The sequence below is a fragment of the Amblyomma mixtum genome, chromosome 3 (genome assembly GCF_055824585.1).
Source record: "Amblyomma mixtum isolate Tamu chromosome 3, ASM5582458v1, whole genome shotgun sequence".
Taxonomy (NCBI): domain Eukaryota; kingdom Metazoa; phylum Arthropoda; class Arachnida; order Ixodida; family Ixodidae; genus Amblyomma; species Amblyomma mixtum.
Genome location: NC_143014.1, coordinates 308,851,367 through 308,878,977, shown reverse-complemented (window position 1 = coordinate 308,878,977; position 27,611 = coordinate 308,851,367). Strand labels below are relative to the sequence as shown.

Sequence of the window (27,611 nt, the reverse complement as noted above, 5' to 3'; positions counted from 1 at the left end):
GCCGTACCAGTTAAAACCAACAAACTGCAGACAGTATGCCTAACCATTTCTAGTTTCGAGGCCTGCCTATAAAGACAGATGTCTCGTCTTGGGAACCCAGCCACCTAACTTGCACCTCATTCAGCCAACTATGAGAGGGGACCTCTCTGGTGTATGCATCAGCCATCACCCTCATTTTTGTCGGCTCCAAGGCCGTGCATGAGGCAGTTTCAACACAGCACTCAGAATACCTGCCCGATTATCATTCTCCAGCACAGTATGCCATCCCACACACAGTCTGGATATGCATTATTTGTCAACTAAAATGTGTCCATTTGCTGGAGATTGCACAGCGAACTAAAGCACTAGAGAGTATCACTCTCATCTAGAGTTTAGCCGGTCCTAGCGTCAGCCTTGACTCCATTACTCTCTTCATAGTAAAATGTGTGGCATGGAACAGAACACAGCAACAATCACCAGTACCTGGCTTGTAAATAAACGCCCACTAGTATTTTACATAAAATAACAGTCAACGTTGCACTTAAGAGCCTAACCTAACTTAACCTAATTGAACCAAAGGTTGGTTCAATTTGGCTGCGTGTACCACACCCGTTCAAGATTTTCTACTAATTTCTTCAATGTCGCATGCACCTGCTGCACTTCCATATTCACTTCACAGAAGTGCGCGCCAAGTTCTTGGCAGGCTCACCCCAGCCAGACTGCAGCAAGATAGCGATGAGCACGTATAGGTTAGAGAAGAAATGACTGCAGCCCTAATGAAATGATGATTGTTCTTTCCTGAACAGAAGAAGACAGCTGTTTGCAACATTAGGACTGTTAGCCTGAGCAGCCAAGGCCTGCTGGCAGCAGTTCAGTGCTAATTCATAAACCACGTATAATACATGCAATGGCTTTGTTCACAAACTGGGTGTCATTCTTACTCTGGCAGTTATACTTGAAGATAGCTCCCGCCTAAAATAAATGCCATGGTTGGTCAAATGTTTGTAGCTGTATGGCTGCGCTCGGGTGGACGTCAATGAGCAATTACTCCCTTATTACAAATAAATGCCATCTGTGACAAATCTAAAGGAAAACTATTTATCTCCAGAAAATGGCTCTGTAAGGCCCTGGAGTTGGATTAAATGCCCATAAAACTCTTGTTTGTCCTTAGAATGAATAGATATAGTTTGGGCCCCATATCAGAAGCACTCAATGGAGAATCTGGAACATATACAAAACGTAGCATTTCACTGAGCAGTTTGTGTCATGGTTATTGTTGCATGGCATCAATTATTTCCGCTTATTTGCTACCTTTGTGCAGTTGTAGTGTGCGAGCCTCCAATCACAGATTTCACTGATGTTCATCTGTCCGAAGCCTCTCTCCACAAACTTGAGGTTGCTCAGGAGGAGCGACCTGTGTCGCACAAGCCCCACCGGTGGCAGCACCTACTGGCCTCAGTAGGGCCTGTGACATGTGGCAACAAATTAAAAAACTAGAATACTCTCAAAACCTTCACAGACAAAAACTTACCCAAGGCTGGGGCCCAGTGCTATCCCTGAATCTGGCATGGCCATTACGAGACATCTGAGCCAATTTCAGACAAACAGAAGCGGAAGGCACCATGGTGTGATGCAAACTGACAAGTCAGATTTATTAAAAAAACCCCTGCTCTCACTTTTCGCGAGGTACCTGTTCAACAGGTTGATTGACTGTGCGCGTTTCATGTGCGTTCAGTGTGCTATACCTCTCCTTATGTTTTCATTTCACAACTACAAGCACAACTCACATTTTAAGCTACTACAAGAACACATACTGCAACTAGAACAATGTAAAAATCCAAAGTTAAAATGCAAAAATGCAATGAAGGAATGTTTGAAAGCAAAGATAAAACATGGCATTTTCGAGTTTGCTTTCTCCCTTGCTCCCAGTCCTTTGGCATTGCACATTCTTTGGACTAAAGGCCAACATGAATAAAAATCACTGCGCAGCAAACCGAATGAAATAAGACAATGTGCGACACAAGCAACCAATGCAAGCATTTGAAGGAACTCAGTGTTGTGCTATACTATATGCAAACTCCTTTGTTGGTGCCATTATCAGACTACAAGGCAAATACTGAGCTCCTGCATTAAAACTAGGGGTGTGCGAATATTCGAAATTTTCGAATATAATTCGAATATTATATTTTTAGTATTCGAATTCGATTCGAAATCCAAGTATTCGTGTTGTCTCGAATATTCGACCCGACGCGAATATTCGTATCTAGCCGAATATTCAATGTGAGTACCGGCGTTCATTTCGGTCCGCAAGCCCTATTGACAGAGACATAACAACAAGGCGGCACCCAGAGCAATGCGCATTCCTTCCTCCAAGGGCCATGCCGTAGCTGACTGCGCTGGTGAGCTTCTTTGTGGCTATACCTGCGAAGCTGGTATAGTCAGAGCTGTGCACGAAGTACCTCGCAATACGTGCCAGTTCAGTGCCAAGTGAGAGGGCATTTTCTGTGGCTGGAGGAGTCGTTTCAGCCAGAAGGGAACTACTTCTGCCTGACCATGTGGAGCAGCGGGTTTTCCTTCACGAAAACCTTTCATAATTCATCCCAGCAACGCGCGTTCGTGGTGATGGCAAGCTATCCTTAATCAATGCTGTGTACCAGCCATCTTCTCTGATATTTCCACTCTTCTAAGAATAATGTTCGAGACTGATACTTTTTGTGCAGCCACACACACCTTTTGTGTTCATTTAATCATCGATAGTTGAACTGTGATGTCCTTCGGTGCTCAAATAAATGTTTTGTAGTGGTTAAATGCGTCTGTCCTTGATTATTAGATATTCGATTCGGTATTCAGAGCCAAGTATTCGTATTCGATTCGTATTCGAAGAATTTGATATTCGCACACCCCTAATTAAAACACATTTGCTCTTGTAACACTGTACTATGCACACTTCTTTCACAGAATCTAAATGGTAGGCATCCACCAGACAGCCATAGTATGGCTATGGCTGTCATGTGAATGCTCACCATTTTTACACAGAACACTGGTTTACCCGAGGGGCTCACCACACGTGTTAGAAAAGACAGTGATAACCAGCCAGATTGCACCAGAGTCTCGCTGCATTAAGTAGTTTTATGGCCATGACCAGCTTTTCTGCTTGCTACTGATCAACAGGGGAACATGAATGCCATTCTGCGAATGGTCATTTTCAGGGATATACGTGGATCAGCTGCAAAATTCACAGACACTCCACTCCATTTGTGCAAACCATGAACATTTTGACATGCTCAATACACCAAGAAAAGTGCTTAGCGCATCTATTTAGAGTGGCCAACCAGACCACTGCATCAAGACATCGTGTGGACACATTGCCCCCCAACCAAGCCACAAGGGGCTGCCTCGTACTGAGCAAGTCTTTGATTCTGCTCTAGGTCCTCATTCAGGATCCAGAGAGAATGGCAGCTCTGTTAATCATCCAGCCTCGAGGCCGTGCAAAGACAAATCCACTGCTACCCACTCACAATTTTGTCCAAACGATGTCAACAATTGTGCTTACTGCAGCCCCTGAAAGCCCCGTGTGCGCTCTTGTAGGCTGACCTAATTTTCAATCAGGGGTGCCACAATGAGAGCACACACTTCCTCTGAAAGTACAAGCACCGGCACAGAGACTCCACCGCAGCATGCCAGGTGTGTTCACTGCTGCTGCAGGTAGACAAGGTACTCCCTCTGCAATGACTTGGGGATCTCTGTCTGGTGGATGGCCTCAGGAGACACGATGCACCGACGAATCTCTTGAAAGCATTTTTCCTTCAGTGAGTACACTGCATCAAAAAAAAAGGGGCAATGTTGCACTCCAAGTTTTTCAATAACCGAGTACACAGTGTACAACAATCTGTATCATCTCAAAAATCATATTTGTCTTCGACTTAAAACTGCTTAAGTTCAGCTGTGTTATTACTGCAAGGAGAGGGAAGTGCAACATTGCAAAGGCCTCCCACATTGAGAAACGCATGCATGGGCCCTCAACGAGAAGGATTAATGCAGGTCTCTTTCTTGTGCCTGACACGACTGCCTGTTCTCAGCAAAGAACACTGACCTTAGTTCACTATAATCAATGCGGCCAGTGGCTGCCTGCAGGCAGTTTTCATGGGGACGACCACATGAGCAAAGTGCACACACACGCCCAAATACTCTCCCTTTAAGACCGTTCCCTACCAGTTCCCTTTAATACCGAGCAAGCTTTTCTCCCGACCAGCATCGTCATCATCATCATCAGCCTGACTACGTCCACTGCAAGGCAAAGGCCTCTCCCATATCTCTCAGATTAACCCTGTCCTTTGCCAGCTGCGGCCACCGTATCCCCGCAAATCTTAAAGGCACACTGAGGAGAAATTGAAGTTGGCTTGTATCAATAGAATACCAACACCTAAATATATAAACACCACTCTTTCTGAAAACAAATCTCTTGTAAGGTAGAAAGAGCAAGGACTACAATACATGTATCGCCGCCACAGGCCAATCTCGCAAGTACAAGCGTGATGATGAAATGGGAGAAAAGATAGCACAGATCTCTGAGGCTGACAAATGTGCATGAAGGTTACGTGTCTGATCGATATTGAAGCATACAAGTTTTGTTTTGAAACCACCACTGCACTTTTATCACACGAGGAAGACGGAACAAAGACAACCTGAATGTTGGAAGTCAAAGAAAACCTGCAGGTGGCCAGCTGGGTTTCGGTATGTTTTGGATGCTTCACAGATATGTGCTCTGCGTTCCCGCATGGTTTCGTTACGCACCTTGATTTGCAAGGGCGGAGCAGCAGAGGGCCTCCAAGTGCCTCTCTAAGTGCTCCTCGGACGAAGTTTATGCAACGGCACACAACTGCGACAAGGAAAGAAACCTGTGTATAGCCAATGCTCAACGCACCTCCACGTTAGCAAAGGCATCACTTGGTGTGTACCCTTCACCAACGTACCAAGACGCTGGGCTGCATAACCAGCCCTACACACGGACTATTACAGAATTTAAATATGCCCGCATGTACCAGTCGCTACACATCAGTCGTGACAGTGGCTTAGTGGTGACAGCAACACTGCAGACTCCTCGGCGCTAAAATTTTCTCGCCAGATCCACTACCTCAGCCCTCGAAAGCATCGCACGCTGTATGGGGTTGAGGTCACTGAATGCAGGCCGCAGTTCTTTGAGAGAACTTCCTTGTCGGAATTAAGAACAGGATCCATCGTAACATTGGTGCAACCGTAAACGAAGTGACGATGGCTGACAGAGGCCTCCAACGTCCAGCCGGCAGCAGTTTTCATTTCGGCTGCTGCTAGGCGAGAATGTAGCGCTCACTGCCAGCAATCACGGAGCCCTCGTTTCCGTTTCCACCGCTTTAGGTCCCTCTTCTCCTATATCGTCATCAGAGAGTCCAGAGTTTGAATCGTAGCGGCGGGAAAAAGTTCTTCAACTTCGAATCCATATCTCTTAGCAATAAACGCACCTTTGGCTGCCGAACAAGCGGCAACAAAGCCACAAAATGCCTAACTATCAGATTTCACTAACAAAACAAATTTGATAGAGTTGTACTCCGTGTCCCTTTAATCTTATCCACCCACCTAACTTTCTGCTGGCCCCTGCTACGCTTGCCTTCTCTTGGAATCCACTCAGTTACCCTTAAGGAACAGCCTTGCCTTCTTGCCTTCGCATTACATGCCCTGCCCAGGCCCACTTCTTCTTCTTGATTTCAACTAGGATGTCGTTAACCCACATTTGTTCCCTCACCCACTATGTCCGCTCCTGGTCTCTTAACATTACACCTACCATTTTTCTTTCCATAGCTCGCTGCGTTGGCCTTAAGTTCAATCCCTTTCGTTAGCCTCCATGTTTCTGCCCATAGGTGAGTGCTGGTAAGATACAGCTGTTGTATATAATCTCAAATCCACCTAAAAATTCTAACAACAAAGAACATTTTTGAAAAATCACTTTGAGACCCATGGCACTTTTCAACATATTTCAAAACCAAAAAAAGATACAGGAAGAGGGCAGCTTATTTGATGCCAACAATCGCATTAGTAAAGTCTGACAAAAAAGTGTGCATATTAAGGCAGCAATAACTAAGACAAGGATCCCTAAGCGCAAATTTCAACAGAATTCACAATCCTCTTGAACAGCCACAACACTAAGCAAATACAAATGCACTATCATGTACAGTCGGGGACAAAAGTCTCCGGACCACGTGTTCCTCTGACGAAGCCGATAGCTCTGCTATTAGTCGGCGGCTGGAGACCACACTTGTGGAGGTAAAAGTTAAATTTTTGTTCTTTCATCTCCACAAGTGCGGCCTCCAGCTGCTGTCTTATAGTAGAGCTATAAGCTTCGTATGAGGAACACGTCCGGAGACTTTTGTCCCTGACTGTACCTCACAGAAGTGGAACCACAAATATTGTAAATTGTGTGGTTTAACGCCTCGAAGCAACAAATTGGCTATGAGGGATGCCACTGTGAAGTGCTCTGGATTAATTTAAACCCACGGGAATTCTTTAACATGCACCAACACCGTACAGCACGAGAGTTTTTGTATTTACCTCCATCGAACTACAGGTGCCATGGCCAGGATCGAACCCGCGACCTTGGGATCAGCAGCCAAAGACACCGAAGCCACCACAGCGGGTGGAACAACAACACAATTCAAAACAATAAAACCTCTGGAGGCTTTCTTTCACTCCTGTCACGGCGAACACGATGAGAAAATTGCAACTCCTGCCAGCGAATGATATGCACCCAAGAGAACACCGCTCTAACTTACAATGCAGTCCAAGAGTGCATTACTGTAAAACAAGATTAGCAGCACTTTGGCTTAGCATAACAATCCCGCTAATCAGGACAGCCCACCAGAACGCTTTGGTTCTACCACCTACACCGCCAATGAGAGGCTGGAAGCCCTAGGCATTCGCAACACCTTCGAAGAGGTACAGGAAGCCATCCTACTATCTCAGAGAGAGCGCCTTCTCAGGAGAGAGCCAGGCAGGCACATATTAACTAAAGTAGGCTATCCTGCAGACCTACAGCTTATTCAGAATCTATCACCAGAATACAGGGCATGGGTACACATAGTGAAGAATATGTCAGCCCACACAAGCGAAGGTAGAAGAAAAGCCGGGATAGACTAATTCTGTCGAACAGTGGAGCTAAGGCAGTCTACACAGACGTAGCTGAGTACCCAAACAAGTCAAGACCTACAGCAGTGGTGACCGTAGTAAAAGCTAATCATGAGCATGACACTCACAGAACACACAGTCACAGAGGCAGAAGCCGCAGCGATTGCACTAGACATTCAGTGGGATGCCACAAATCGAGAACTACACATAATCACCAACTCACAGGCGGCATGTCGCCTCCTCTTAGCAGGACGAATACATAAAAGGCTGCACAAACTAACAAGCTGCAGTAGCTCCTCTAACCCATAACTCAAGCACCAAATCCCCTGGATACCAGCGCACTCAGGACTCTAGGGCGATGAGGTAGTGGATAGCATAGCTTGAGGACATACTCCTCCTCCCACCACACAAGGGAGCACAGGAGGCTAGGGGCTGGAGGCAACTCCAAACAAACACCTTCCGAAATTTACGTGAATACAGACAATATTCCCTGAACACTACAGAGACGCATGCCCATAGTGCGACGAGAGACCCACAGCATACCACGTCACGTGGGGCCGCAGGGGCGAAAAACCAACCTACAAACGCACTACATGAAGCAGCAGTGGGAGGCTGCTCTGTCCAGCTCTGACCTAACCATCCTGCATAACCTGGTGCCCCAAGCAAGAGAAACAGCCATAACCACTGGAGTCCTGAAATAAGGACACCGCCCGCAGCAGAAGACTCCGCCTTTATTTTTAACTGTCAATAAATGTTTCTACTCCTCCTACTACTACTACTACTACTGCTAATGGGACACTCACTAGTTTTACTCCACGGGCTGAATCTTATTCAGAGCTTTTTATGCACATTCCTATTCTTCCTTCAGTCAGTTATTTGCCCCCTCTCCACATGACATTAAGTGTGGTGTTAGTGCAGTTTCTGGTGGCGTTAAATGCAACTGAAACTCTCTGCCTGGCTCAGTTTCATCATGTTGGCCAGTCAACCTGACAAATTACCTGCACTGTCACACCGACACATCTGCCAGTTGTTTATTCTGCCACTCAAACCTGTCCCAGAGACCCTCCAAAGCATGGAGGCCAAGAGGTCCGTACCAGGAAGGGTGATGGGCACCACCCTGCGTGTGGGCTGAGGTCGTCCATCGGGGCCAAATTGTTGTGTAGGCGCAGGCGGTCGAAACACATCCTTGCGATGCACTACCAGGCGGTCACGTGTCGCCGAGTCGCGAAAGATCCACAGGTGGTCCACATAAGTGTCCACATCGAAACACTGGAATGAGCAGCAACACACAACACCATCCAGAGCGGCCAACCACTACATGCAGTGCCAACAGCAGCGGTGTGCAACAATGAGTGGGATACATGTTCTAATCACTGTGAAGTGCCCTTTTTGACCATGCACTCTGGGCCACACATACGCAACAGAACTAAAACTAGATAGCAGTGAAAAACATCCACTACACAGAAGGGCTGGTCGACTGAAACCCAATGTTTCTTTAGATCACTGAACACCAATATAGCATAGCAAAAATGTTTGGTTTTACGGGATTTAATATCACAAAGCAACTCAGTCTATGAGGAACGCCGCAGTGGAAGTATCTGGATAATTTCAATCAGCTGGGGTTCTTTAACATGTATTTACACGATGCAGTACATGGGCCTCTAGCATTTTGCCTCCATCGAAATGCGGCCACCACAGCTGAGATCGAACCTGCGTCTTTCACATCAGCAACTGAGCACCATAACCACGCAGCCACCACAACGGCTCAGCATAGCAAAAACAGTCTAAGCAAACATTAATTTCAATTCATACAGAACCTATGAAGTCTTTGGTTTTTCACTGTTTGAATCACAGCTTCAAGTGCTATATTTGGCCCCTTCAACATACTTTTATTCGTAAAGATCCCGTTTTTATTCACGTTCAATTGCTGGCGCGGCCCCCCGGTTGTGCTTCCTTGCCCAACTTGATTAAACCATTGATGGTGCCATTGATTAAACTGTGTACACAGTACATAGTTTGCACCAATATCATTCAATGTTTGGGACCTGAAAGTGCAGCAAATACCTGGCCTTTCCGCCGATCCGTTTACCACCACCTGCTCCAACGTATACTGTTCCTGGAAGCTATCCTCTACACCCAAAAATGGCTGCCATGACATCATGAGTAAACTATATGTACAGCTGTATAGTGACTGATCGTGGTTTGTCTTCAACTGTTCTCCATTGCCAGCACAGACACTGTAAACTAACAGGAACTGGCTGAAACTTCAGCAAAAATTAGTTAGTTTTCACCATTCACTAGCATCACAGAACGAGCCTTGGCACAGGTAGCTGGTGGCAGCCTCCAAAATTACCTGCTCCATGACAAAGGAGCCTTTGACAGAAACCAAGAGGTTTCGTTAGGCATCGCCAGTGTCCCAAACCTATTGAAAGTGGAAGGAACCCTCCAAAAGGTAGAACAACTTCTAAGGACGCCAAAAGAGCCCCACTACACACAAAAGCCCTTGAGATCTACTTTTGACAAAAGCTGCATCCGAACATTGCAAACACATGTGCAGAAGCTGCAAAGAGTGGCACTTAAAAGCTTCCGACACTGCCCCAGACCAAAACATCGAATGAGTGGCCTCAATGCACTCAAAACACTGATCACAGCTATTAACACCTCAAGAGTACCAATCATGGCCCCAAAAGCATCAGGACGCCATGGTGAAGGTAAGTTACCCAAACATTCTTCAATACAGGGAAAGCTTCACAGACCCACAAAAAGTCAATGCCCCAGCCCCCACACATTGCTTTTCATGTATTTACACAATGCCACTACACAAAGGTAAGAGACCACAGCTGTTTCCTTTTTATATAAAGCACTGAATAATCACAAAGCCCCAATTTTGTCCCAAATATTTTTTGCCCACAGGATTGGGGTGATACGGTTCAGTCTTACAAACTTCTAATTAGCCAGGACCAGCAGTTTTTTTTTTTTTTCCCCAGTGTTTGCAGTTTCTGTGACCACAAGCCGCAATGACATTTGGGACACCCAAGAAATGCCTTTCAGCAGGCTTTCAGTAAAACTGGTAGGACTGCTAATTCGATGATTTATGGCTTGCAAAAATACATTAATTCTTACTGCCCAACTTTTCACATTGTTCCAGTACTGCGTCTGCAAGGCCCTTAGCTACAATGAGCAAAAATATTTTTTTAGAAATCTACACTACTGAATGAATGAAAGCATCAGTAAGACGAGACATGGAGATACTGTCCTTACTTGATCCCAATCTCACTATTACTTCCATTGTCAAAGTTACCTAGCGTCCTGCAGATGAACACACCACATCTACCAATCTTGGCACATACTTGATTGGGACTCAGGTTCTTGTACTTGACTCGGTCACCCTTATAGCCGAGCCAGATGACGTCCACCTCACGGCTCGTCTTGTTCACAAAACGCACATATGCAGGACGCAACGATAGCCCAGAAACCAAACGAAGCTCCTCTGCTTCCCCAGCCATCACTGCCGGACACTGCAAGAGAAGCCACGGAGGCCTGTTGTCTGGCTGCTCCAAATGGGCGACATGCACAGGCGTCTAGAATAACGCTCAGAGGTTTGTCACACTGCTCGCTGGAACTGGCTGGAATAACAAGGCAGCTTGCACACTGCAGCGTCGTGTAGACTATTTGCACAGGCGATACGAAGATTTGTGATAGAGAACGTTAATACGGCGGAGACTGTCATTATCAGTAGAACAATGCCATGGCCTTTTCCGCAAAAACCGGTGCTGGTTCCTATGCACAAGGAACCCACAGCAGTTGCGAAACATCTTACCTTCACGCACGGCTCGATCGGTCGGCGCATGTTACTTCCTTCCTAACTGTATCATTCAGCTGTTCGTGCCAAGAACTTGAGGCACAATTCATGACATGCCAAGACTTGCAACAGCGACGCAAAGTTTACGAACAGCAGCATGCCCGTTTTTTTTGTTGTTTTTTTGCGACGTTGAGCAAAACTACAACGTGCGCTCGAAACATGCAAAACCGTAACATCACATTTGTGCGGTTAGGTTGACAAGCTACGCTATGCTGTTCCATCTCTAGCCTAAAACTCTAACCACCTGAAAGCAGTGCAGTCATTTCACTGTCATCGGCGCCGTGCGGCTACAAAAGCATACTCACTGCATAAAATGCGAATGGCTCCAGGGTCACAATCCACACGCCGTACGTAATAACCGCTGTTCCGCTGTACAGCCGCTGGGCTACAAAGGCATTTGGGCCATGCAAGATCTGAGACTTGGCCACTTAGCAGAGAGATCGACGGTTGTCGAAGTCGCCAGAACACTAATCAGTCAAATCGAACGGCGTCATGAGCAGCGTCAACAGCGTCGAGCAAGGCACCCGCGCTTTTCATAGCTACCTGTACCTTCACCCTTCACCACTTTCATCGCGTGCGTATTTCAGGTACTCGATGTAAATAAATCTCTGCATTTTCAATCCTCTATGCCACATTTTTTTTTTTTTGTAACGTTCGTGCAGAACAACCATACGTTACCAAATGCAGACAGATTACGTTTAGCGGGAAATTTAATATCAGTCAGACCGTGAAAAAAAGTAAGGGACGAGAGCATTTACACGTTTGGCCGGCATCATGGCTTGGAACGATTATGAATAATTGGGATTCAAGGTTGTTTTTTTTTTTTTTTTCACGCTTAAAACAAAATATAGCCTAAATGCAATTACAAGTGACCTCTTGCTCTTTGCGGTTCTACAAGGCATTCAACGTACCAAAGCGACTCGGGCTATGAGGGATGCCGTAGCGGACGGCTCCGGACAATTTCGACCACCTGGGGTTCTTTAACGTGCACTGATCAGCATCGCACAGTGCACGCGCCTCTAGCATTTCGCCTCAATTAAAATGCGACCGCCGCGGCCGAGAACGAACCCGCGGATTTCGGGTCAGCAGCCGAGCACCACCGAGCCATCGCAACGGCGTGCAAGTTTGCATTTAATGACTAAGACAAAACAAAAGCAATGAAATGCTTCCTACGAATTAGTTCCACAGGACATATGGCGAGAGGCTGATGGGTTACATGGAGGAATGGAAAATTTCCTTCCTCCATGATGCGAGAAAGAAGTTTCTACAAATGAACATGATTGAACAAAGTGTACCCTTAATGAGGTAACATCTCCCTCTGTATCCTGTTCCTTTTATGCTTTCAGTTATATTAACCAGAGTATCAACTCTCCTTAAAAGCACAGTGCAAGTATGCATAGGCGCCGACTGCAGGGGGGGGGGGGGACTTCAATGAACCAAATGATCAGGCAGGCTTTCATAAAGGATACTCGACAATAGACCATATTCACACTACCAATCAAATGATAAAGAAATATGCAGAATATAACCAACATACCCTTATATATAGCCTTCATTGGTTACGAGAAAGCATTTGACTCAGTGGAAACCTCAGCAGTCATGCAGGCACTGCAGAATCAGGGTGTGGAAGAGTCTTATATGAAAAGACTGGAAGATATCTATAACAACTGCACAGCTGCCATAGTTCTCCATAAAGTCAGCAATAAAATTCCAATAAGGAAGGGTGTCAGGCAGGGAGACACAATCTCGCCAATGCTATTGCCCGCCTGTTTATAGGCGATGTTCCAAGGCCTGGGTTGAGAACAGGCGGGGATAAGAGTTAATGGAGAATACCTAAGTAATCTGTGATTTGCTGATGACATTGCCGTGCTAAGTCACAAAGGATATTAACTGCAAAGCATGATCAACGAGTTAGACAGGCAGAGCAGAATTGTGGGTCTAAAAATTAACATGCAGAAAACCAAAGTAGTGTTCAACAGTCTCACAAGGAAACAACAGTTCAGAACTGGTAGCGAGGTGCTGAACGTGGTAAGGAAATACGTCTATTTAGGGCAGGTAGTGACCGTTGATCCCGGTCATGAGAGGGAAGTAACGAAGAATAAGGATGGTGTGGAGCGCATATGGCAGGCTCTCTCAGATAATGAATGGCAGTCTACCAATATTCCTTTAAGAACTGAGTGCTTATTTCAGGCAGACAAGGCACAAAAATACATGTCTGCCTAAGAGGCTGACAAAAAAGCACATATGCCTGACGAGTGTCAGTCTCTCGATACACACAACACCTCAGCATACGGTGAGGGAAAAAAATGAACAGGTTACATGCACTGAAGAGCGCATAAAAACGATGAAACATATACAGGCACTGAAGCAGAGCGGGATTGTGTAAATATACTGCATGGCAGGCATGGTATAAGAAGTTTCTCCTAAAGTGACAAGTACGCATTCAGATTTTTTTTTTTGAAGGCTGCTAACGGAGATGATTGATTTACAAAGGTCAAGATGGTAGGGTGGCAATTTAAAAAATCTGGTATAACAAATGATTGTTTTCGCATGCCATAATTTGTTCTTATTTTACTCTTGTTGCAAGTAGTGTACCTTGTGTTGCATTCGTGTTCTTTCGGGAGGTATTTTCAAAAAAACTCTCTTTCATTAAGCTTGATTGTGTTGAATGTGGTAACTGCCATTTTCCTGCTAATGAGGTTTCCAATTGCTAATACATTGTTCGCAAAGAGTGCACTGGAATGACTCGTGTAGGGTGTGTTCTCTATGCGCAATATGCATTTCTGTAAAATAAATAACTTATCTATACTGGTTTTCATCGTTGTTCCCAATGGATCTTGCAATACTGGTTTGAATGTTGTCAATACAATTTGACCAGTTCAAATGTTCTTCAAACACAACTCCAAGAAATCTATGAAATCTGGAGCGTTGGATGACTTCATCATTATAGTTTAGTACTATGGCATCATCGATATATGCCTACCACAAGCACAAAAAATATACATATTTTTTAAAATGTTTAATTATAATTTATTTATTCTAAGCCACTCATAAACATTCCTTAGCCAGATATTAGCTTTTCGTTGAACAGTGCATAAGTTTTCACCAGAAAAAAAAAAAAAAATGTGCCATCAGCATATAGGATTGTCTGTAGTTAAGGCACATTAGTGATATCATTGATGTATAAAAGGAAGAAAAGCAGATCAAGAATAGACCCTCATGGAACATCAAATTTGATTTCTCCTAGTACGGATCGCAAGCTAAGTATTTCTGTGTACTGTAGTCTGTGTTAAAATAGCTTTTAACTATGTTAAGACAAATTGCCTTAACCCATACTCATTTAACTTTTGCAATAAGTTGTCATGCTTGATGGAGTCAAACATTTTTTTAAAGTCGAAAAATATTCCTACTACATACATTTCATTCTCAAAGTTGCTATTTTTTTTTAACGTGTAGCAGTGCAGTGAATCTTCTGTACACTGTTGTTTTCGAAAGCCGTATTGTTTTTCTAACATTTTTTACAGCGCAGAAATTCAGAATATGTTTATTAATCATTCGGACTAATTTTGAAAAAACTGGCAGGACTGAAATTGATCTGTAGTTAATGTTGTTCCTATCACCCCCTTTAAGTATTACCGATAATACCTCTGCAATTTTTAATTCATCAGAGAAAATGCCAGTAGACTGAGGCTGCAGGTGTATGAGAGTGGTTTGCTAATGCACACAACTGTTTTTATAGACTCTGCTTTGATGCCATCAACACAAGCTGCTGAGTTCTTTAATTTGAGCAGTTTGCTACCTATTTCCACCTCATCCACAGGTGCGAGGAATGAAGGTCTGCTTATACTAGTCGAAACAGAAGATCTACAAGTAGGGTTGCAAGTGTTTGATCTGCTTTTTAGGAAATGCTGATTAGACTTATCTGCAAATGAATCTCCTGCATATACTCTCCCATTATAGCTCAGCTTATTAACAGCATTCTTTAATGTTAGGAAGCAGTTCAGTTGACGTTTTCCAGACTTTTTTTAGGGTCATTCAGAATATTAGTGAATTTCTCACAATACCTTTCACACGCAAACTTTATATCCCAGCCCAGTCTCTTTTTCTTTAATTTTTTTAAGTGCTCCAGTTGCCTTGCCTTTACAAAAGCAGCAAACTTTTTTTCTTAACAGCTCATAGTCCATCCATGGTTTACTGCATTTACTATGTTTAGTCAGTCTTAAAGGATATGCTTCACCATAAAGCTTTTTGGTTACTGCAGCACAACAGCCTTTAAAGGATCTGTCAAGTTATAGATGAAAGACCAGTCTATTTTGCTTACTGATTTTACAAAATCAGCAGTTGTGTTCCTATCGCTCATCAGCTGTATTTTACCGGTACTCACCTATGGGGCAGAAAGGTGGAGGATTACAGTTCATTAAGGACAATGCAGCGAAGTACGGAAAAAAAAAAGGTAGGCGTAACGTAAGAGACCAGAAGCGGGCAGACTGGGTGAGGGCTTGGGCAGGGTATGTAATGCAAAGGCAAGATAACTGCTGGTTCTTAAGGGTAACGGAGTGTATTCCACGAGAAGGCAAGCGTAGCAGGGGGCAGCAGAAAGTTAGGTGGGCAGGCGAAATTAGAAAGTTTCCGGGTACACAGTGGCCACAGCATGCAAAGGACAGGGTTAGTTGGCGAGACATGGGAGAGGCCTTTGCCCTGCAGTGGGCGTAGTCAGGCTCACGATGCGCTGTTGCGAGTGATTAGAAATCCTCTGTGTCGTGTCTTTGCTACATGATGTGTTTTGTTTATGAACCTCAGACTCCGACCCATTCTCTGGTGAAAGCTAGGCACCAAAAGACCACCCCTCCTTTGTCACCAGGTGGCTCATTCCTGGCTGAGCTTGCCACACTGAGTAGTGGGCAGCTCCGAGACCAAAACCGCTACCCCCTTGTGCTCTCAGGGTGCCTGGAAGCGCATGCAACAAGTGTGCATCGGTGACAGTGAGGCCTTGGGAACCAAGCACCGTCACCATCACAATCGCTGGAGGGAGGAGCTTGCTTGGCAGCCGGTGCTGCCGTGCGATGGTTCCTCATGCCAAGATGCTGTGCGCCAGTAACGTTACGAAACACATGGAAAAGGGCTCACAATATGGGAAAGGTAATCAAGCAAAACTTGTTGCCGGACCAGTTGGTGCATATTCTTCGGTAAACCTTACCGCACCATAAAAAAATCACGTGAAAGGAAGACAGGACCTGCGCAACCCCGTGTTCATCTTTCGACAGGCGCTCTGGTGGGTGTGATACGCTCAGCGACCTTGGCAGAGTGCCAAGACACTGTGCGCCCTTGACAGAAGCGTTGGTGGCAGTGGCTACATGCATGGGGTAACGTGGGTGTGTTGTTCTGGCCTTTTTTTTTTTGCCAGTCCAGATATAACAAGAGGTTCTAACGATCTGATGTATTGATTTCAATATTTTTATAACTGGATTGCACAGTACAAGGAAGCAGACTAGCACATTAGAACCATAGGAAAACCAGCAAGCATCTGTCACATATACACCCAATACACGAGTATGCTTCAAGTTCCAGAGGCCCTTCAATTATACATCACACACAAAAAAAATTGATACACAAAGGCATGACCAGCCCACTTCTTGACAGGCCATTTGATTTTTTAAAAAGACAAAAAAACTTGATACACAAAGGCATGACCAGCCCACTTCTTGACAGGCCATGTGATTTAAAAAAACAAACAAAAACTTGATACACAAAGGCATGACCAGCCCACTTCTTGACAGGCCATGTGATTTAAAAAAAAAAAAAAATTTGATACACAAAGGCATGACCAGCCCATTTCTTGACAGGCCATGTGATTTTTTTAAAAAAACAAAAACTTGATACACAAAGGCATGACCAGCCCACTTCTTGACAGGCCATGTGATTTTTTAGAAAAACAAAAAAACTTGCTACACAAAGGCATGACCAGCCCACTTCTTGACAGGCCATGTAATTTAAAAAAAAAAAAAAAATTTGCTACACAAAGGCATGACCAGCCCACTACTTGATAGGCCATTTGATTTAAAAAAAAACAAAACAAAAAAACTTGCTACAGTAGCAAAGGCATGACCAGCCCACTTCTTGACAGGCCATGTGATTTAAAAAAAAAACAAAAAAATTTGATACACAAAGGCATGACCAGCCCAGTTCTTGACAGGCCATGTGATTTAAAAAAAAACAAACAGAAAACTTTATACACAAAGGCATGACCAGCCCACTTCTTGACAGGCCATGTGATTTTAAAAAAAGTGATACACAAAGGCATGACCAGCCCACTTCTTGACAGGCGATTTGATTTTTTTAAAAGATATGTTTAAAAATCTAGGAGCCCTCTGCTCAAAGCAAGAAAAAACCTGCAAACTCTAGAAAAAGCACTGATATTTATTACACACATTCACACGTACCAACCATTCTTTAAAGTTGACGGATACACTTACATGATAGAGAATGCTTGTCACAAAACACCAAGTAGTTCATGGACGAGTGGTAGAGCGTCTGTGCTCTCTCTCTATGTGGCCTTTTAGGTGGTGCTTTTCCACGTACCTCTGGGGGCAGAAGTCGCACTGGAAAACTCTTTCACCCAAGTGGGCTCTCATGTGCCTCGCACGGGAAGCATGTTGAGCAAAGGCCATGGGGCACATTGTGCACACGTATGGTTTCTCATGCGTGTGCGTGCGAATGTGATCAACAAGAACGCTTTTATGTGCAAAACGGCGTCCGCAGTAGCTGCACTGGTAGGGACGGTCACCGGTGTGGGTGCGGATGTGCGTAATTAAATTGGTCTGCTGCGTAAAACTGCTGCTGCAATATGTGCACTGGTAAGGGCGGTCGCCCGTGTGAGTACGAAGGTGCGCCACTAGGGTGCCCTTCTGCGCGAAGTCACAGTTGCAGTACTCGCAATGGTATGGACGCTCTCCAGAGTGGGTGCGGACGTGAGACAACAGTTTGCTTCTTGAAATGAAGTTTTTCCCACAGTAGGTGCACTCGTGACGCAGCTTGCTCGAGCCTTTGCCCAGGTCCCGTCCCTCAGCGCTGACAGCAACACTTTGCCCCGGCAGGTTTTCGCCAGGAGGTGCACCATGCTCGTGCACACTTGCCACGCCTGCAAGTGGAAGCCAGAGTATTTTCAGTAACGCACAGGATTCCACTTATCAGTTATCACCTCAGCTGGCACAACAGCTGTTCCCACACATGCAGCGCCAAATTCATTAGGCTGACATAAGAACTGTTTCGGAACAAAATTGCATTTCCTTGGGGCTCAGGTCTCATGCTCCCATGACCATTATGTGATAGTACTGAAGAAGCATGCAGAATTACAGGAACTGTTCAGAAATGTTTTCTTCAGACAGCTCTGCAACAAAACTAAAGAGCACCTAAGAATGCTGGCTCAGGGTTAATTCTACCATCTTGGACTGCAATGAATATACAACAGCTGACATACATGAGCACAGATAACACACATGCACTTCAAGAGTAAGGAAAACTAAATCAGCGGGCAACACTTTCTCTTCATGTACCCTGCTTATAGTGCAATTCATCAAAATCCTAAAGGTGGATTAGAAAATCTCAGGGCGGAAGCTACAAACATACAGCAACAATGTTAAGATTGTGCGAATAATGTGTACACGATCATCTATAAACAGCTGCAGATGCTGAGCCACAGAAAAACAGACCACTCAGTACAACCAAATGCAATAAAATGCACGTAAGCAACATGCTTCAGTTAACAGTAGTTTGCAAAAAAAAAGTGGATTCTAGGAAAATGTATCACCACTGCTTTTATAGGGCTGGCTTCACCATTAGGCGCCAAAGCACAATAAGTAGAAAAGAAAATCAAATTAAAACAAATAAGAACTAAGCTGGAAGGTAGTAAAGCCAATACAATATAACAAAAGACGATATTTGAAGACACAAGAGGCTCTGCAGCACAAGAAACAAGATAAAGATGATGCACAAAAGGCATAGCCACCCAATGGCTACTTATTCCACTGCATGAGTCTTTCTACTAGAGCCTTTTGCAATTGGTGAATAACACTTGACTATGGAGAACCACTGTGCTGTGCCAAATGATCACAACGATTGTGGTACACTCGTGCAGTTTTCTGCATACTCAGACACAATGCTGCACAGAGAATTGTTCATAAAGTTCGCCACTCAAGTGTCAAAAACAGCACAAGAGGACACAGCCTCCTGCACCACACACTGTGTACAGACATTAGGCATCGAGATCACTGTTTCCCCTGCTTTACAGCTATCAATATAATAGTTTTGCTGGGACTCTGAAGGCCGGGACCAGTTCTCTTGATTCTTCCAGAGATAGCCTGTGTGTTATCTGGCTTGCCAATGATGACCTGCAAAATGAAACAGAGCACAGCAGTGTAAGAAGACAGAAGCAGCAGTACCAATCTCTTCATGTATTCAACTATAGTTTGGCATAGTAGAACGTTAAGTTGGGCGAGTTGGTATAGGTTCATGGTTGAAAAACAGCGCACAAAAGACTAGACACAAGAGTAAAGGCGACGACAGGACAAGCGCTGAACTCACAACTAAGGCTTTATTGCGAAAACCTGGGTATATAAGGAAGGCATAATCATGAAAACAAAATTGAACAAACAAAACTATGACAATGACAAAACTAGCGTGCGCCCGAAGCCCAAAATCTGCCTAGAAACGTGATCTCGTTATCACTTACAGCTACATCGGACAGACCGGCCGTTGCTTGAACAAGCATTTGCAAGAACACAATAACAATTTAGATAAAGGCAATGACCAATCTTATCTTGTTACTCATTGTAAGGGGTGCGCAGTGATGAAAAACAAGTGCACTGCTTTGTTAAGTCAAGCAAAGGTGTGGTATTCTCACAGAGATCAAACCACGTGGGAAGTAGCAGAAGCATACTTCATCGCAACGGAGCAACGGGGCTGCGTTAGCAAACCTTCGGTTGCTTTAAGTGATAACGAGATCACGTTTCTAGGCAGATTTTGGGCTTCGGGCGCACGCTAGTTTTATCATTGTCATAGTTTTGTTTGTTCAATTTTGTTTTCATGATTATGCCTTCCTTATATACCCAGGTTTTCGCAATAAAGCCTTAGTTGTGAGTTCAGCGCTTGTCCTGTCGTCGCCTTTACTCTTGTGTCTAGTCTTTTATGCGCTGTTTTTCAACCATGTATAGTTTGGCAGCCATGCATAGACTTGGAGGGCAGATTAGTTAGGTGCAATGGAAGTGGTACTAAGGGTCCAAAAAGGGTGGTAGCGGTGACTGAAATGCATTCGGTAGCAGAGAGGAATGGCTCCTCTGTAGAATAGGAGTACATTAGAATTAATGCCTACTAAGACTTTTCAGCATAAACAGCTACACTGTGCTATTCCAGAATGTAAAGACTATTGACAATAAAAAGACTGCTGGCAAAACACGTGTAGCACACACCATTTCAACCACTTCCCTCTTGAAAGCATGATACTATGCAATATCGGTTTGCAGCACTTCTCCCCTATTTCCCCCCTTCTCCCCTTCTTCTCCCCTATTAACTCCCACAGATGTGAACCCCAGAATCAGCCCACACATTAGATCGCAAATGTGTGCACTTCAGTGTATTTTAACATCCTTAACACTGTACCTTGCGTCTCAATAAACATCAGTTTCACACACAAACATGACTCACAACACAACAGCCCATTTCTGCAGAGCCGTAGCGCAACCCAGTTAACGACTAAGTTGCAAGAATAATTTACACACTCTCCCAAAAAGGAAAAAAATAACAGTCAGCATGTCAGAGGCCCCTAGACGCTCTGGAGCTCCTGTAAATAAGAAAAAAGCGATCAATCAGTCTCAATAAACATCAGTTTCACACACAAACATGACTCGCAACACAACAGCCCATTTCTGCAGAGCCGTAGTGCAACCCAGTTAACGACTAAGTTGCAAGAATAATTTACACACTCTCCCAAAAAGGAAAAAAATAACAGTCAGCATGTCAGAGGCCCCTAGACGCTCTGGAGCTCCTGTAAATAAGAAAAAAAACGATCAATCAGAGTCAATAAACATCAGTTTCACACACAAACATGACTCGCAACACAACAGCCCCTTTCTGCAGAGCCATAGTGCAACCCAGTTAATGACTAAGTTGCAAGAATAATTTACACTCTCCCAAAAAGGAAAAAAATAACAATCAGCATGTCAGAGGCCCCTAGATGCTCTGCAGCTCCTGTAAATAAGAAACAAGCGATCAATCAGTCTCAATAAACATCAGTTTCACACACAAACATGACTCGCAACACAACAGCCCATTTCTGCAGAGCCGTAGTGCAACCCAGTTAACGACTAAGTTGCAAGAATAATTTACACACTCTCCCAAAAAGGAAAAAAATAACAGTCAGCATGTCAGAGGCCCCTAGACGCTCTGGAGCTCCTGTAAATAAGAAAAAAGCGATCAATCAGTCTCAGTAAACATCAGTTTCACACACAAACATGACTCGCAACACAACAGCCCCTTTCTGCAGAGCCATAGTGCAACCCAGTTAACGACTAAGTTGCAAGAATAATTTACACACTCTCCCAAAAAGGAAAAAAATAACAGTCAGCATGTCAGAGGCCCCTAGACGCTCTGGAGCTCCTGTAAATAAGAAAAAAGCGATCAATCAGTCTCAATAAACACCAGTTTCACACACAAACATGACTCGCAACACAACAGCCCCTTTCTGCAGAGCCATAGTGCAACCCAGTTAACGACTAAGTTGCAAGAATAATTTACACACTCTCCCAAAAAGGAAAAAAATAACAGTCAGCATGTCAGAGGCCCCTAGACGCTCTGGAGCTCCTGTAAATAAGAAAAAAGCGATCAATCAGTCTCAGTAAACATCAGTTTCACACACAAACATGACTCGCAACACAACAGCCCCTTTCTGCAGAGCCATAGTGCAACCCAGTTAACGACTAAGTTGCAAGAATAATTTACACACTCTCCCAAAAAGGAAAAAAATAACAGTCAGCATGTCAGAGGCCCCTAGACGCTCTGGAGCTCCTGTAAATAAGAAAAAAGCGATCAATCAGTCTCAATAAACACCAGTTTCACACACAAACATGACTCGCAACACAACAGCCCCTTTCTGCAGAGCCATAGTGCAACCCAGTTAACGACTAAGTTGCAAGAATAATTTACACACTCTCCCAAAAAGGAAAAAAATAACAGTCAGCATGTCAGAGGCCCCTAGACGCTCTGGAGCTCCTGTAAATAAGAAAAAAGCGATCAATCAGTCTCAGTAAACATCAGTTTCACACACAAACATGACTCGCAACACAACAGCCCCTTTCTGCAGAGCCATAGTGCAACCCAGTTAACGACTAAGTTGCAAGAATAATTTACACACTCTCCCAAAAAGGAAAAAAATAACAGTCAGCATGTCAGAGGCCCCTAGACGCTCTGGAGCTCCTGTAAATAAGAAAAAAGCGATCAATCAGTCTCAATAAACATCAGTTTCACACACAAACATGACTCGCAACACAACAGCCCCTTTCTGCAGAGCCATAGTGCAACCCAGTTAACGACTAAGTTGCAAGAATAATTTACACTCTCCCAAAAAGGAAAAAAATAACAGTCAGCATGTCAGAGGCCCCTAGATGCTCTGGAGCTCCTGTAAATAAGAAACAAGCGATCAATCAGTGCCATGCACTCCTAACATAAGATTGTTCTTAGCGCCATACACAGTTGACACACAAATGTAGTTGTGCTTAGGTTTGGTGTATGGTTTGGTTTATGGGGGGTTTAACGCCCCAAAGCGACTCGGGCTATGAGGAACTCCGTACTTAAGGGCTCCAGAAATTTCGACTACCTGGGGTTCTTTAACGTGCACTGACAACGCACAGCCCACGGGCCTCTAGAATTTCACCTCCATCGAAATTCGGCCGCCGCAACCTGGATTGAACCCGCGTCTTTTGGGTCAGCAGCCAAGCACCATAACCACTGAGCCACCGCAGCGGGGTCTGTGCTTGGCATATCACATCAGTTTGTAGCCAAGTAGCAGCTTCAGAAGGGGTCCCTGTCACTAAGAAGCACTTTGGGTTTTCATTAAAGCCACGCACTATATTGAAGAAAGTGAAAGTATGCAGACAAAGTAGAGAGCATAGAAGCATGGCAGTATTTCTCAACTCAAAAGTAATGGCTAACTACTTTATGACATTAACGCAAGACTGCTATACCGAAATGTACGGCCTCACAGTTCATTTCCCCAGGGGTAAAAATACAAACGCACAACAAGGTCTCAATGCTAATGGAAGTGACATTGTGGACATGATGTATGACATATTGTGAACTGACAAAACACAAGAGAAAATTTTCCACCAGCAAATACAATACACGTACACATGAATGATCCATCATGATGCCACACAGCAGCAGACATAAAATGGCAGCTGACAATAACTTGATGAATTTGAGTTGGTTTTTAAAAACTGAACTGTGCAAGCTGCAAGAGGTAACAGGCTTACTGTAACCGGTAAAAGGCTGAACATGTGAGAGCAGTGGTCCACACAGCAAGTGCTATGGATGTGAACACCGACATAAATGTGCAGTCTTGCATTGTGAGTACACATGTTCAAATGCCACCAAAAGTTTGGGAACACTACAATTCTGATTAAACAGTGAAACTATGTCAACTGAATCATAGCATTATAAGAAATGAGGCAGAAAATGTTACAAACATGAATGACATACGAAAAAATACTCATTTTTTAGAAAGTGAGAATGCAAAAATGCAAGGGTATTACACAGACGAGCACAGTTATTCCTTTCCTATGTTTCTCAATAAAAATCAAGAGTCTGCTCCTAAATCAAGCACACACAACCATGCTACACCAGATTCCGGCTACACTTCTGTGCCTTTTTGTACTCCCCACGAATGCCACTAGAGCACCCACATTACAAAAGCAGCTTGCAGGCTAATCCTTTATGCTGCAGGGTACCCTCTTGTTGCACTTCTTTTAATGGAGTTCCCATAGAAGCCCATGCATTCTTCGAGGCTATCACCTCAAATGTGTGCACATCACTGTATTTTAACATCCTAAAATCCTCTTGTACACCTCTAGCTGTAGAAGAAACGCTGGCCCATTTCACGACACTTGGCATTCTGCACAGTTGCAACTATGCACCGGATAAGCACAGGTGGTGCTATGCACCCAAATGGATACAGACAGACAGACACGGCACTCCAGACATCAAGAGACTAGACATGGAAAAGCCAACATGTAACCATACAATGCATTTTATGCATTAAAAAATGAAAGAGCTCTATTGACATCATATGCAAATTCATTCACCAGAGCAAAATAAAATTTTCCCACAAAATTAACAGACTGTAAGGCACTTTTTTCCCTCTAAATGTCTGTACCACGCACACACGCAGAACTTTAAACAGGTCAGCTTTGTTCACAAAAGCAGTGATGTACCAATGAGAATGCAAAGTTGAAATTAACCCAAAAAGCACTGTCGAACGGGAAGCAGTGCCAGCCACACGTCACAATTTATATTTCAGCCATGCATGTGTGAAGTTTAGATGGCTAATGTGTCCTGTGGACAGAAAATATTTAAGGAACAGCTGTGTGCCCATGTATGATAAATATAGATATATTCTTAGCAAGGAGCTTGTCGACGGAAGGTGGCCAACTGAACCACTCACACAGGTCAGCTGGCAATGCTTGTCAAAGTTGACACTGCTAAAAGGCACCAAAGCTTTGTGGAAAAGCGCACTCTTTCACTTTACAGTATTTCAAATAGTGCTTCCATTAGCACACCTTCAAAAGTGGCACTGACACAGCTTTCCACCTGTGTACTAGCATGTGTCTAGAGGTGAAAAGGCCACAATAGCATGGATGGTCGTCGCTGCGGATGTGCTGTCAGCTGGCTTATCATCATCAAGACTCTGCTGCACTGGGCGAGCTGCTTGCATGCGTCAACCTGGCAATTCTCATAGAGATGCTCTGTCACTGCAATGCGAGGCAACGAAGCCTGCATTTAGAAACAAAGAACTGTTTTCCTAATGCATTAAATTTTCTACTCAAGCTACCTATGAGACACTTCCAGGACAATTATTTTTTGTTTACAATGCGTCTAGTTCTGACCATTGCTTGGAATGCATTTTTGTCTTCTTTTTGGTACCTTTAGCTCAAGTTCGTGTCAGTTGCCTTTGTTTTTGCACCTCTCCTGTCCAATGTACAACTGTACCTTGATTCCATGAAATGTGGAGCTCCTCCTTATCACAGCTAACTTTTCATTGCAGCTGGATGCGGAATCATGCCACCATGTTTAGCCTCTCAATTTTAAAGCAAAGGGATCATTTTCGTCAATGATGGCATGCAGTTTATGCCAGCAACTCAGCTGACAAACTCAGAAACAATGAGAGAAGTGGGTGGACATTGTGGCCAAGTCAAAAGTTAGATACTGCTGCCAATGAAGAGTGGCGGGTCGGGCTAGTTGGTGCATGTTTGACAGGGCGCACTTGTCCCTGTCTGTTCCTTCTCTGTGTTGTTTCAGCACTTTCGAAAAATGCCACCGATGAGCAACACCACCACCATGAGACAACAGTATGATGATCTTACAAGTCTGCTGCAACCAGGACTCTTTCTCAAGGACAAAGGATCAGTAGAAGTTAGGACTTGTGTAACAATACACAGTCATTCATTGCACTTTTCTTTTACTGTCAAATAAGCTCTCCCATGTCCACTATCTCTCTCTCTCTCTCTCTCACACACACACACACTGTAAGGGGAAAATACCCCAAGGCAGGCTCACAACATCCTCCGAGGTGGGTCCCCGAAAGGTCAAACAAACCGTACCAGACCGAGCCACGTCATGAACGGAAGAAAAACAGTTCTAATGAAAATGATATATGTACACTAACACAATGAAAGATAATGAAAAACGAAACACACCGAAATGAGTTATCATGAGAATAGTTCGCCTATCTCTAGCATTCAGTCCTGCAAGGGGAGTGTGGTGCATTTGGGGTATCGGCATGGGCCGCGCAGCAGACGACCAACATGTAGCCCAGGCGGTAGTCGCGACTGTCCGTTGATGGTGATGTGGCGGGGTCAAGCCCCGCCACAAGCCTGATTCTGCGACAGCAGTCCGGATGGCGGGACTGCCGGGTGCGGAGCCCCCATAGTGGTGGCTACGTCGCTACCCAAGCCTGGTTGTGCCAGGGAGGAGGTGGCCGCCCAGGTCTGGTCACTCAGGAACGGCAGGGGAGACACCTTGACCCACGGCAGCAGGCCCTGAACACTGGATGGCAGGCACGAAGCGCTTGCAGCGCTGGCAGGATCCCCGGGCGGACAGCAACTGGCAATGCACAACATGGCACCCACCGTCCAGGCAGCAGGAGGTAGAAGGGCGATGGCAGGCCACTGGTTCCACTAAGCTGGGCGGAGACAGGTTCCAGAGTCTGGTCGCCCAGGTCCACAGCAGCCGACGTCTGCAACCCTGCCCGTTCTCTTCTAGTGCCTCGCACCGCCTGAGCCGCCACTCTGCATTGTTGAGTGCGCTTGTTCTACTCACACACAAACACATACAAACTAACAAAAAAATGGCTGCGGCTTAGCTCGGCTAACCATTGTTATGCAAGCGAAAGTCACGCTTGCATAACCTGTGCGAATTAATGCTGTGGCCTATTGTTGCAGTGCCGCATGTATGCCACAACGCTGTCAGCACTAACGCATGCAGCCCACATCTCTCTCACAACCACCACATACCTCAAAGCGCAACTGAGGCATCCAATGACCCAGGGAGTCAGTTATGCAACCTTCCTTTCCTCAAAACCATCAAGTCTAGAACATTGCCAATGCCAACAAAACACAATGAATGCCGAACGCCTATAGCTTCAGTGCCGTGTTTCTGCCGCAATGTCAGCACTAATGCATGCAGCCCACATCTCTCTCACCACATACCTCAAAGCACGATTGAGGTGCCCACTGACCCAGGGAGCCAGTTATGTGCCCTTCCTTTCTTCAAAATCATCGGAGTCTAGAACGTTGTCAACACCAACGTCACTGAACACAATGAACACCGACGGCCTCTAGCTTCAGTGCCGCACTTCTGCCACAACGTTGTCAGCCCTAATGCATGCAGTGTGCATCTGTCACTACTGCCATGTAGCTTAAAGCGCGACTGAGGCGTCCACTGTCCCAGGGGGCCAGTTATGTGCCTCTCCTTTGCTTTCGAAGCTTCCATTCTTCATCGGTTTCGGCTGCCCATTCAGCATGTTAACGCTCCCTATCGATTGCTAAATCACTCGCAGGGTTGGCAATGTCGACCGGATACTCAGACTCGGTCCGATGTCTGCGAGTACCCAGTCTCGAAGACGATGGCTCCGGCTGAATTGCTTCGCCCATAGCGAGACACTGGATAGGCAGTGGCTACTGCGAGTCACATGGTACGTCACGTGGTTCCTTACGCAGCTCCACTCCTGCTCAAGATCATTCGTGCAGACACAGTCACAGACACAGTGCAGACACAGCTGCTAGGCCAGTAAAGCTTTCACTTTAAAAACTTCACAGAATTGCTACCAGGAAACAACTGCAAAAGAAAAAAT

At 44.9% G+C, this 27,611-nt stretch overlaps 2 protein-coding genes and 1 long non-coding RNA gene across 8 annotated transcripts in view; all 3 read right to left on the bottom strand.

Annotated features, from left to right (window-relative positions):
- Positions 1-1,605: 1,605 nt before the first annotated feature.
- Positions 1,606-11,584, bottom strand: LOC149355554 (von Hippel-Lindau disease tumor suppressor-like). 3 transcript variants are annotated; one of them, XM_089583888.1, is made up of 5 exons: positions 11,302-11,584; positions 10,485-10,652; positions 8,229-8,403; positions 4,774-4,858; positions 1,606-3,797 (listed from the first exon to the last, which is right to left on the bottom strand). In XM_089583888.1, exons 2-5 carry the CDS (start codon positions 10,638-10,640, stop codon positions 3,740-3,742), a joined length of 474 nt encoding a protein of 157 aa, XP_089440014.1. In that variant the 5' UTR covers positions 10,641-10,652; positions 11,302-11,584; the 3' UTR covers positions 1,606-3,739. The 3 variants fall into 3 exon arrangements, with proteins under 3 accessions (XP_089440014.1, XP_089440012.1, XP_089440013.1); XM_089583886.1 differs by lacking the exon at positions 11,302-11,584 and adding an exon at positions 10,955-11,249; XM_089583887.1 differs by lacking the exons at positions 4,774-4,858; positions 11,302-11,584 and adding an exon at positions 10,955-11,234.
- Positions 11,585-16,434: 4,850 nt separating this feature from the next.
- LOC149355553 (uncharacterized) lies at positions 16,435-20,152 on the bottom strand. The gene is made up of 2 exons (XR_016291541.1): positions 19,725-20,152; positions 16,435-19,383 (listed from the first exon to the last, which is right to left on the bottom strand). It is a non-coding gene; the product is annotated as an uncharacterized LOC149355553 (long non-coding RNA).
- A 415-nt stretch (positions 20,153-20,567) lies between these two features.
- LOC149355552 (uncharacterized) overlaps positions 20,568-27,611 on the bottom strand; it is a 40,516-nt gene continuing 33,472 nt past the window's right edge. For all 4 annotated transcript variants that reach the window (XM_089583884.1, XM_089583882.1, XM_089583883.1 and 1 more), the window contains 2 exons: positions 26,389-26,547; positions 20,568-26,305 (listed from right to left, as the gene is read on the bottom strand). In XM_089583884.1, coding sequence (XP_089440010.1) covers positions 26,116-26,305; positions 26,389-26,547 — 349 coding nt within the window. In that variant the 3' untranslated portion in view covers positions 20,568-26,115. The remainder of the gene's footprint in view (positions 26,306-26,388; positions 26,548-27,611) is intronic.

Bases quoted from the DNA above. Each gene is read 5' to 3' on its own strand.
- LOC149355554 (XM_089583886.1), bottom strand. From the start codon at position 10,984: ATGCGCCGACCGATCGAGCCGTGCGTGAAG. The intron at 10,653-10,954 runs GTAAGATGTTTC...CTTCTCTTGCAG, and splicing joins CGATCGAGCCGTGCGTGAAG to TGTCCGGCAGTGATGGCTGG. The intron at 8,404-10,484 runs GTATGTGCCAAG...TGCTCATTCCAG, and splicing joins AGAACCTGAGTCCCAATCAA to TGTTTCGATGTGGACACTTA.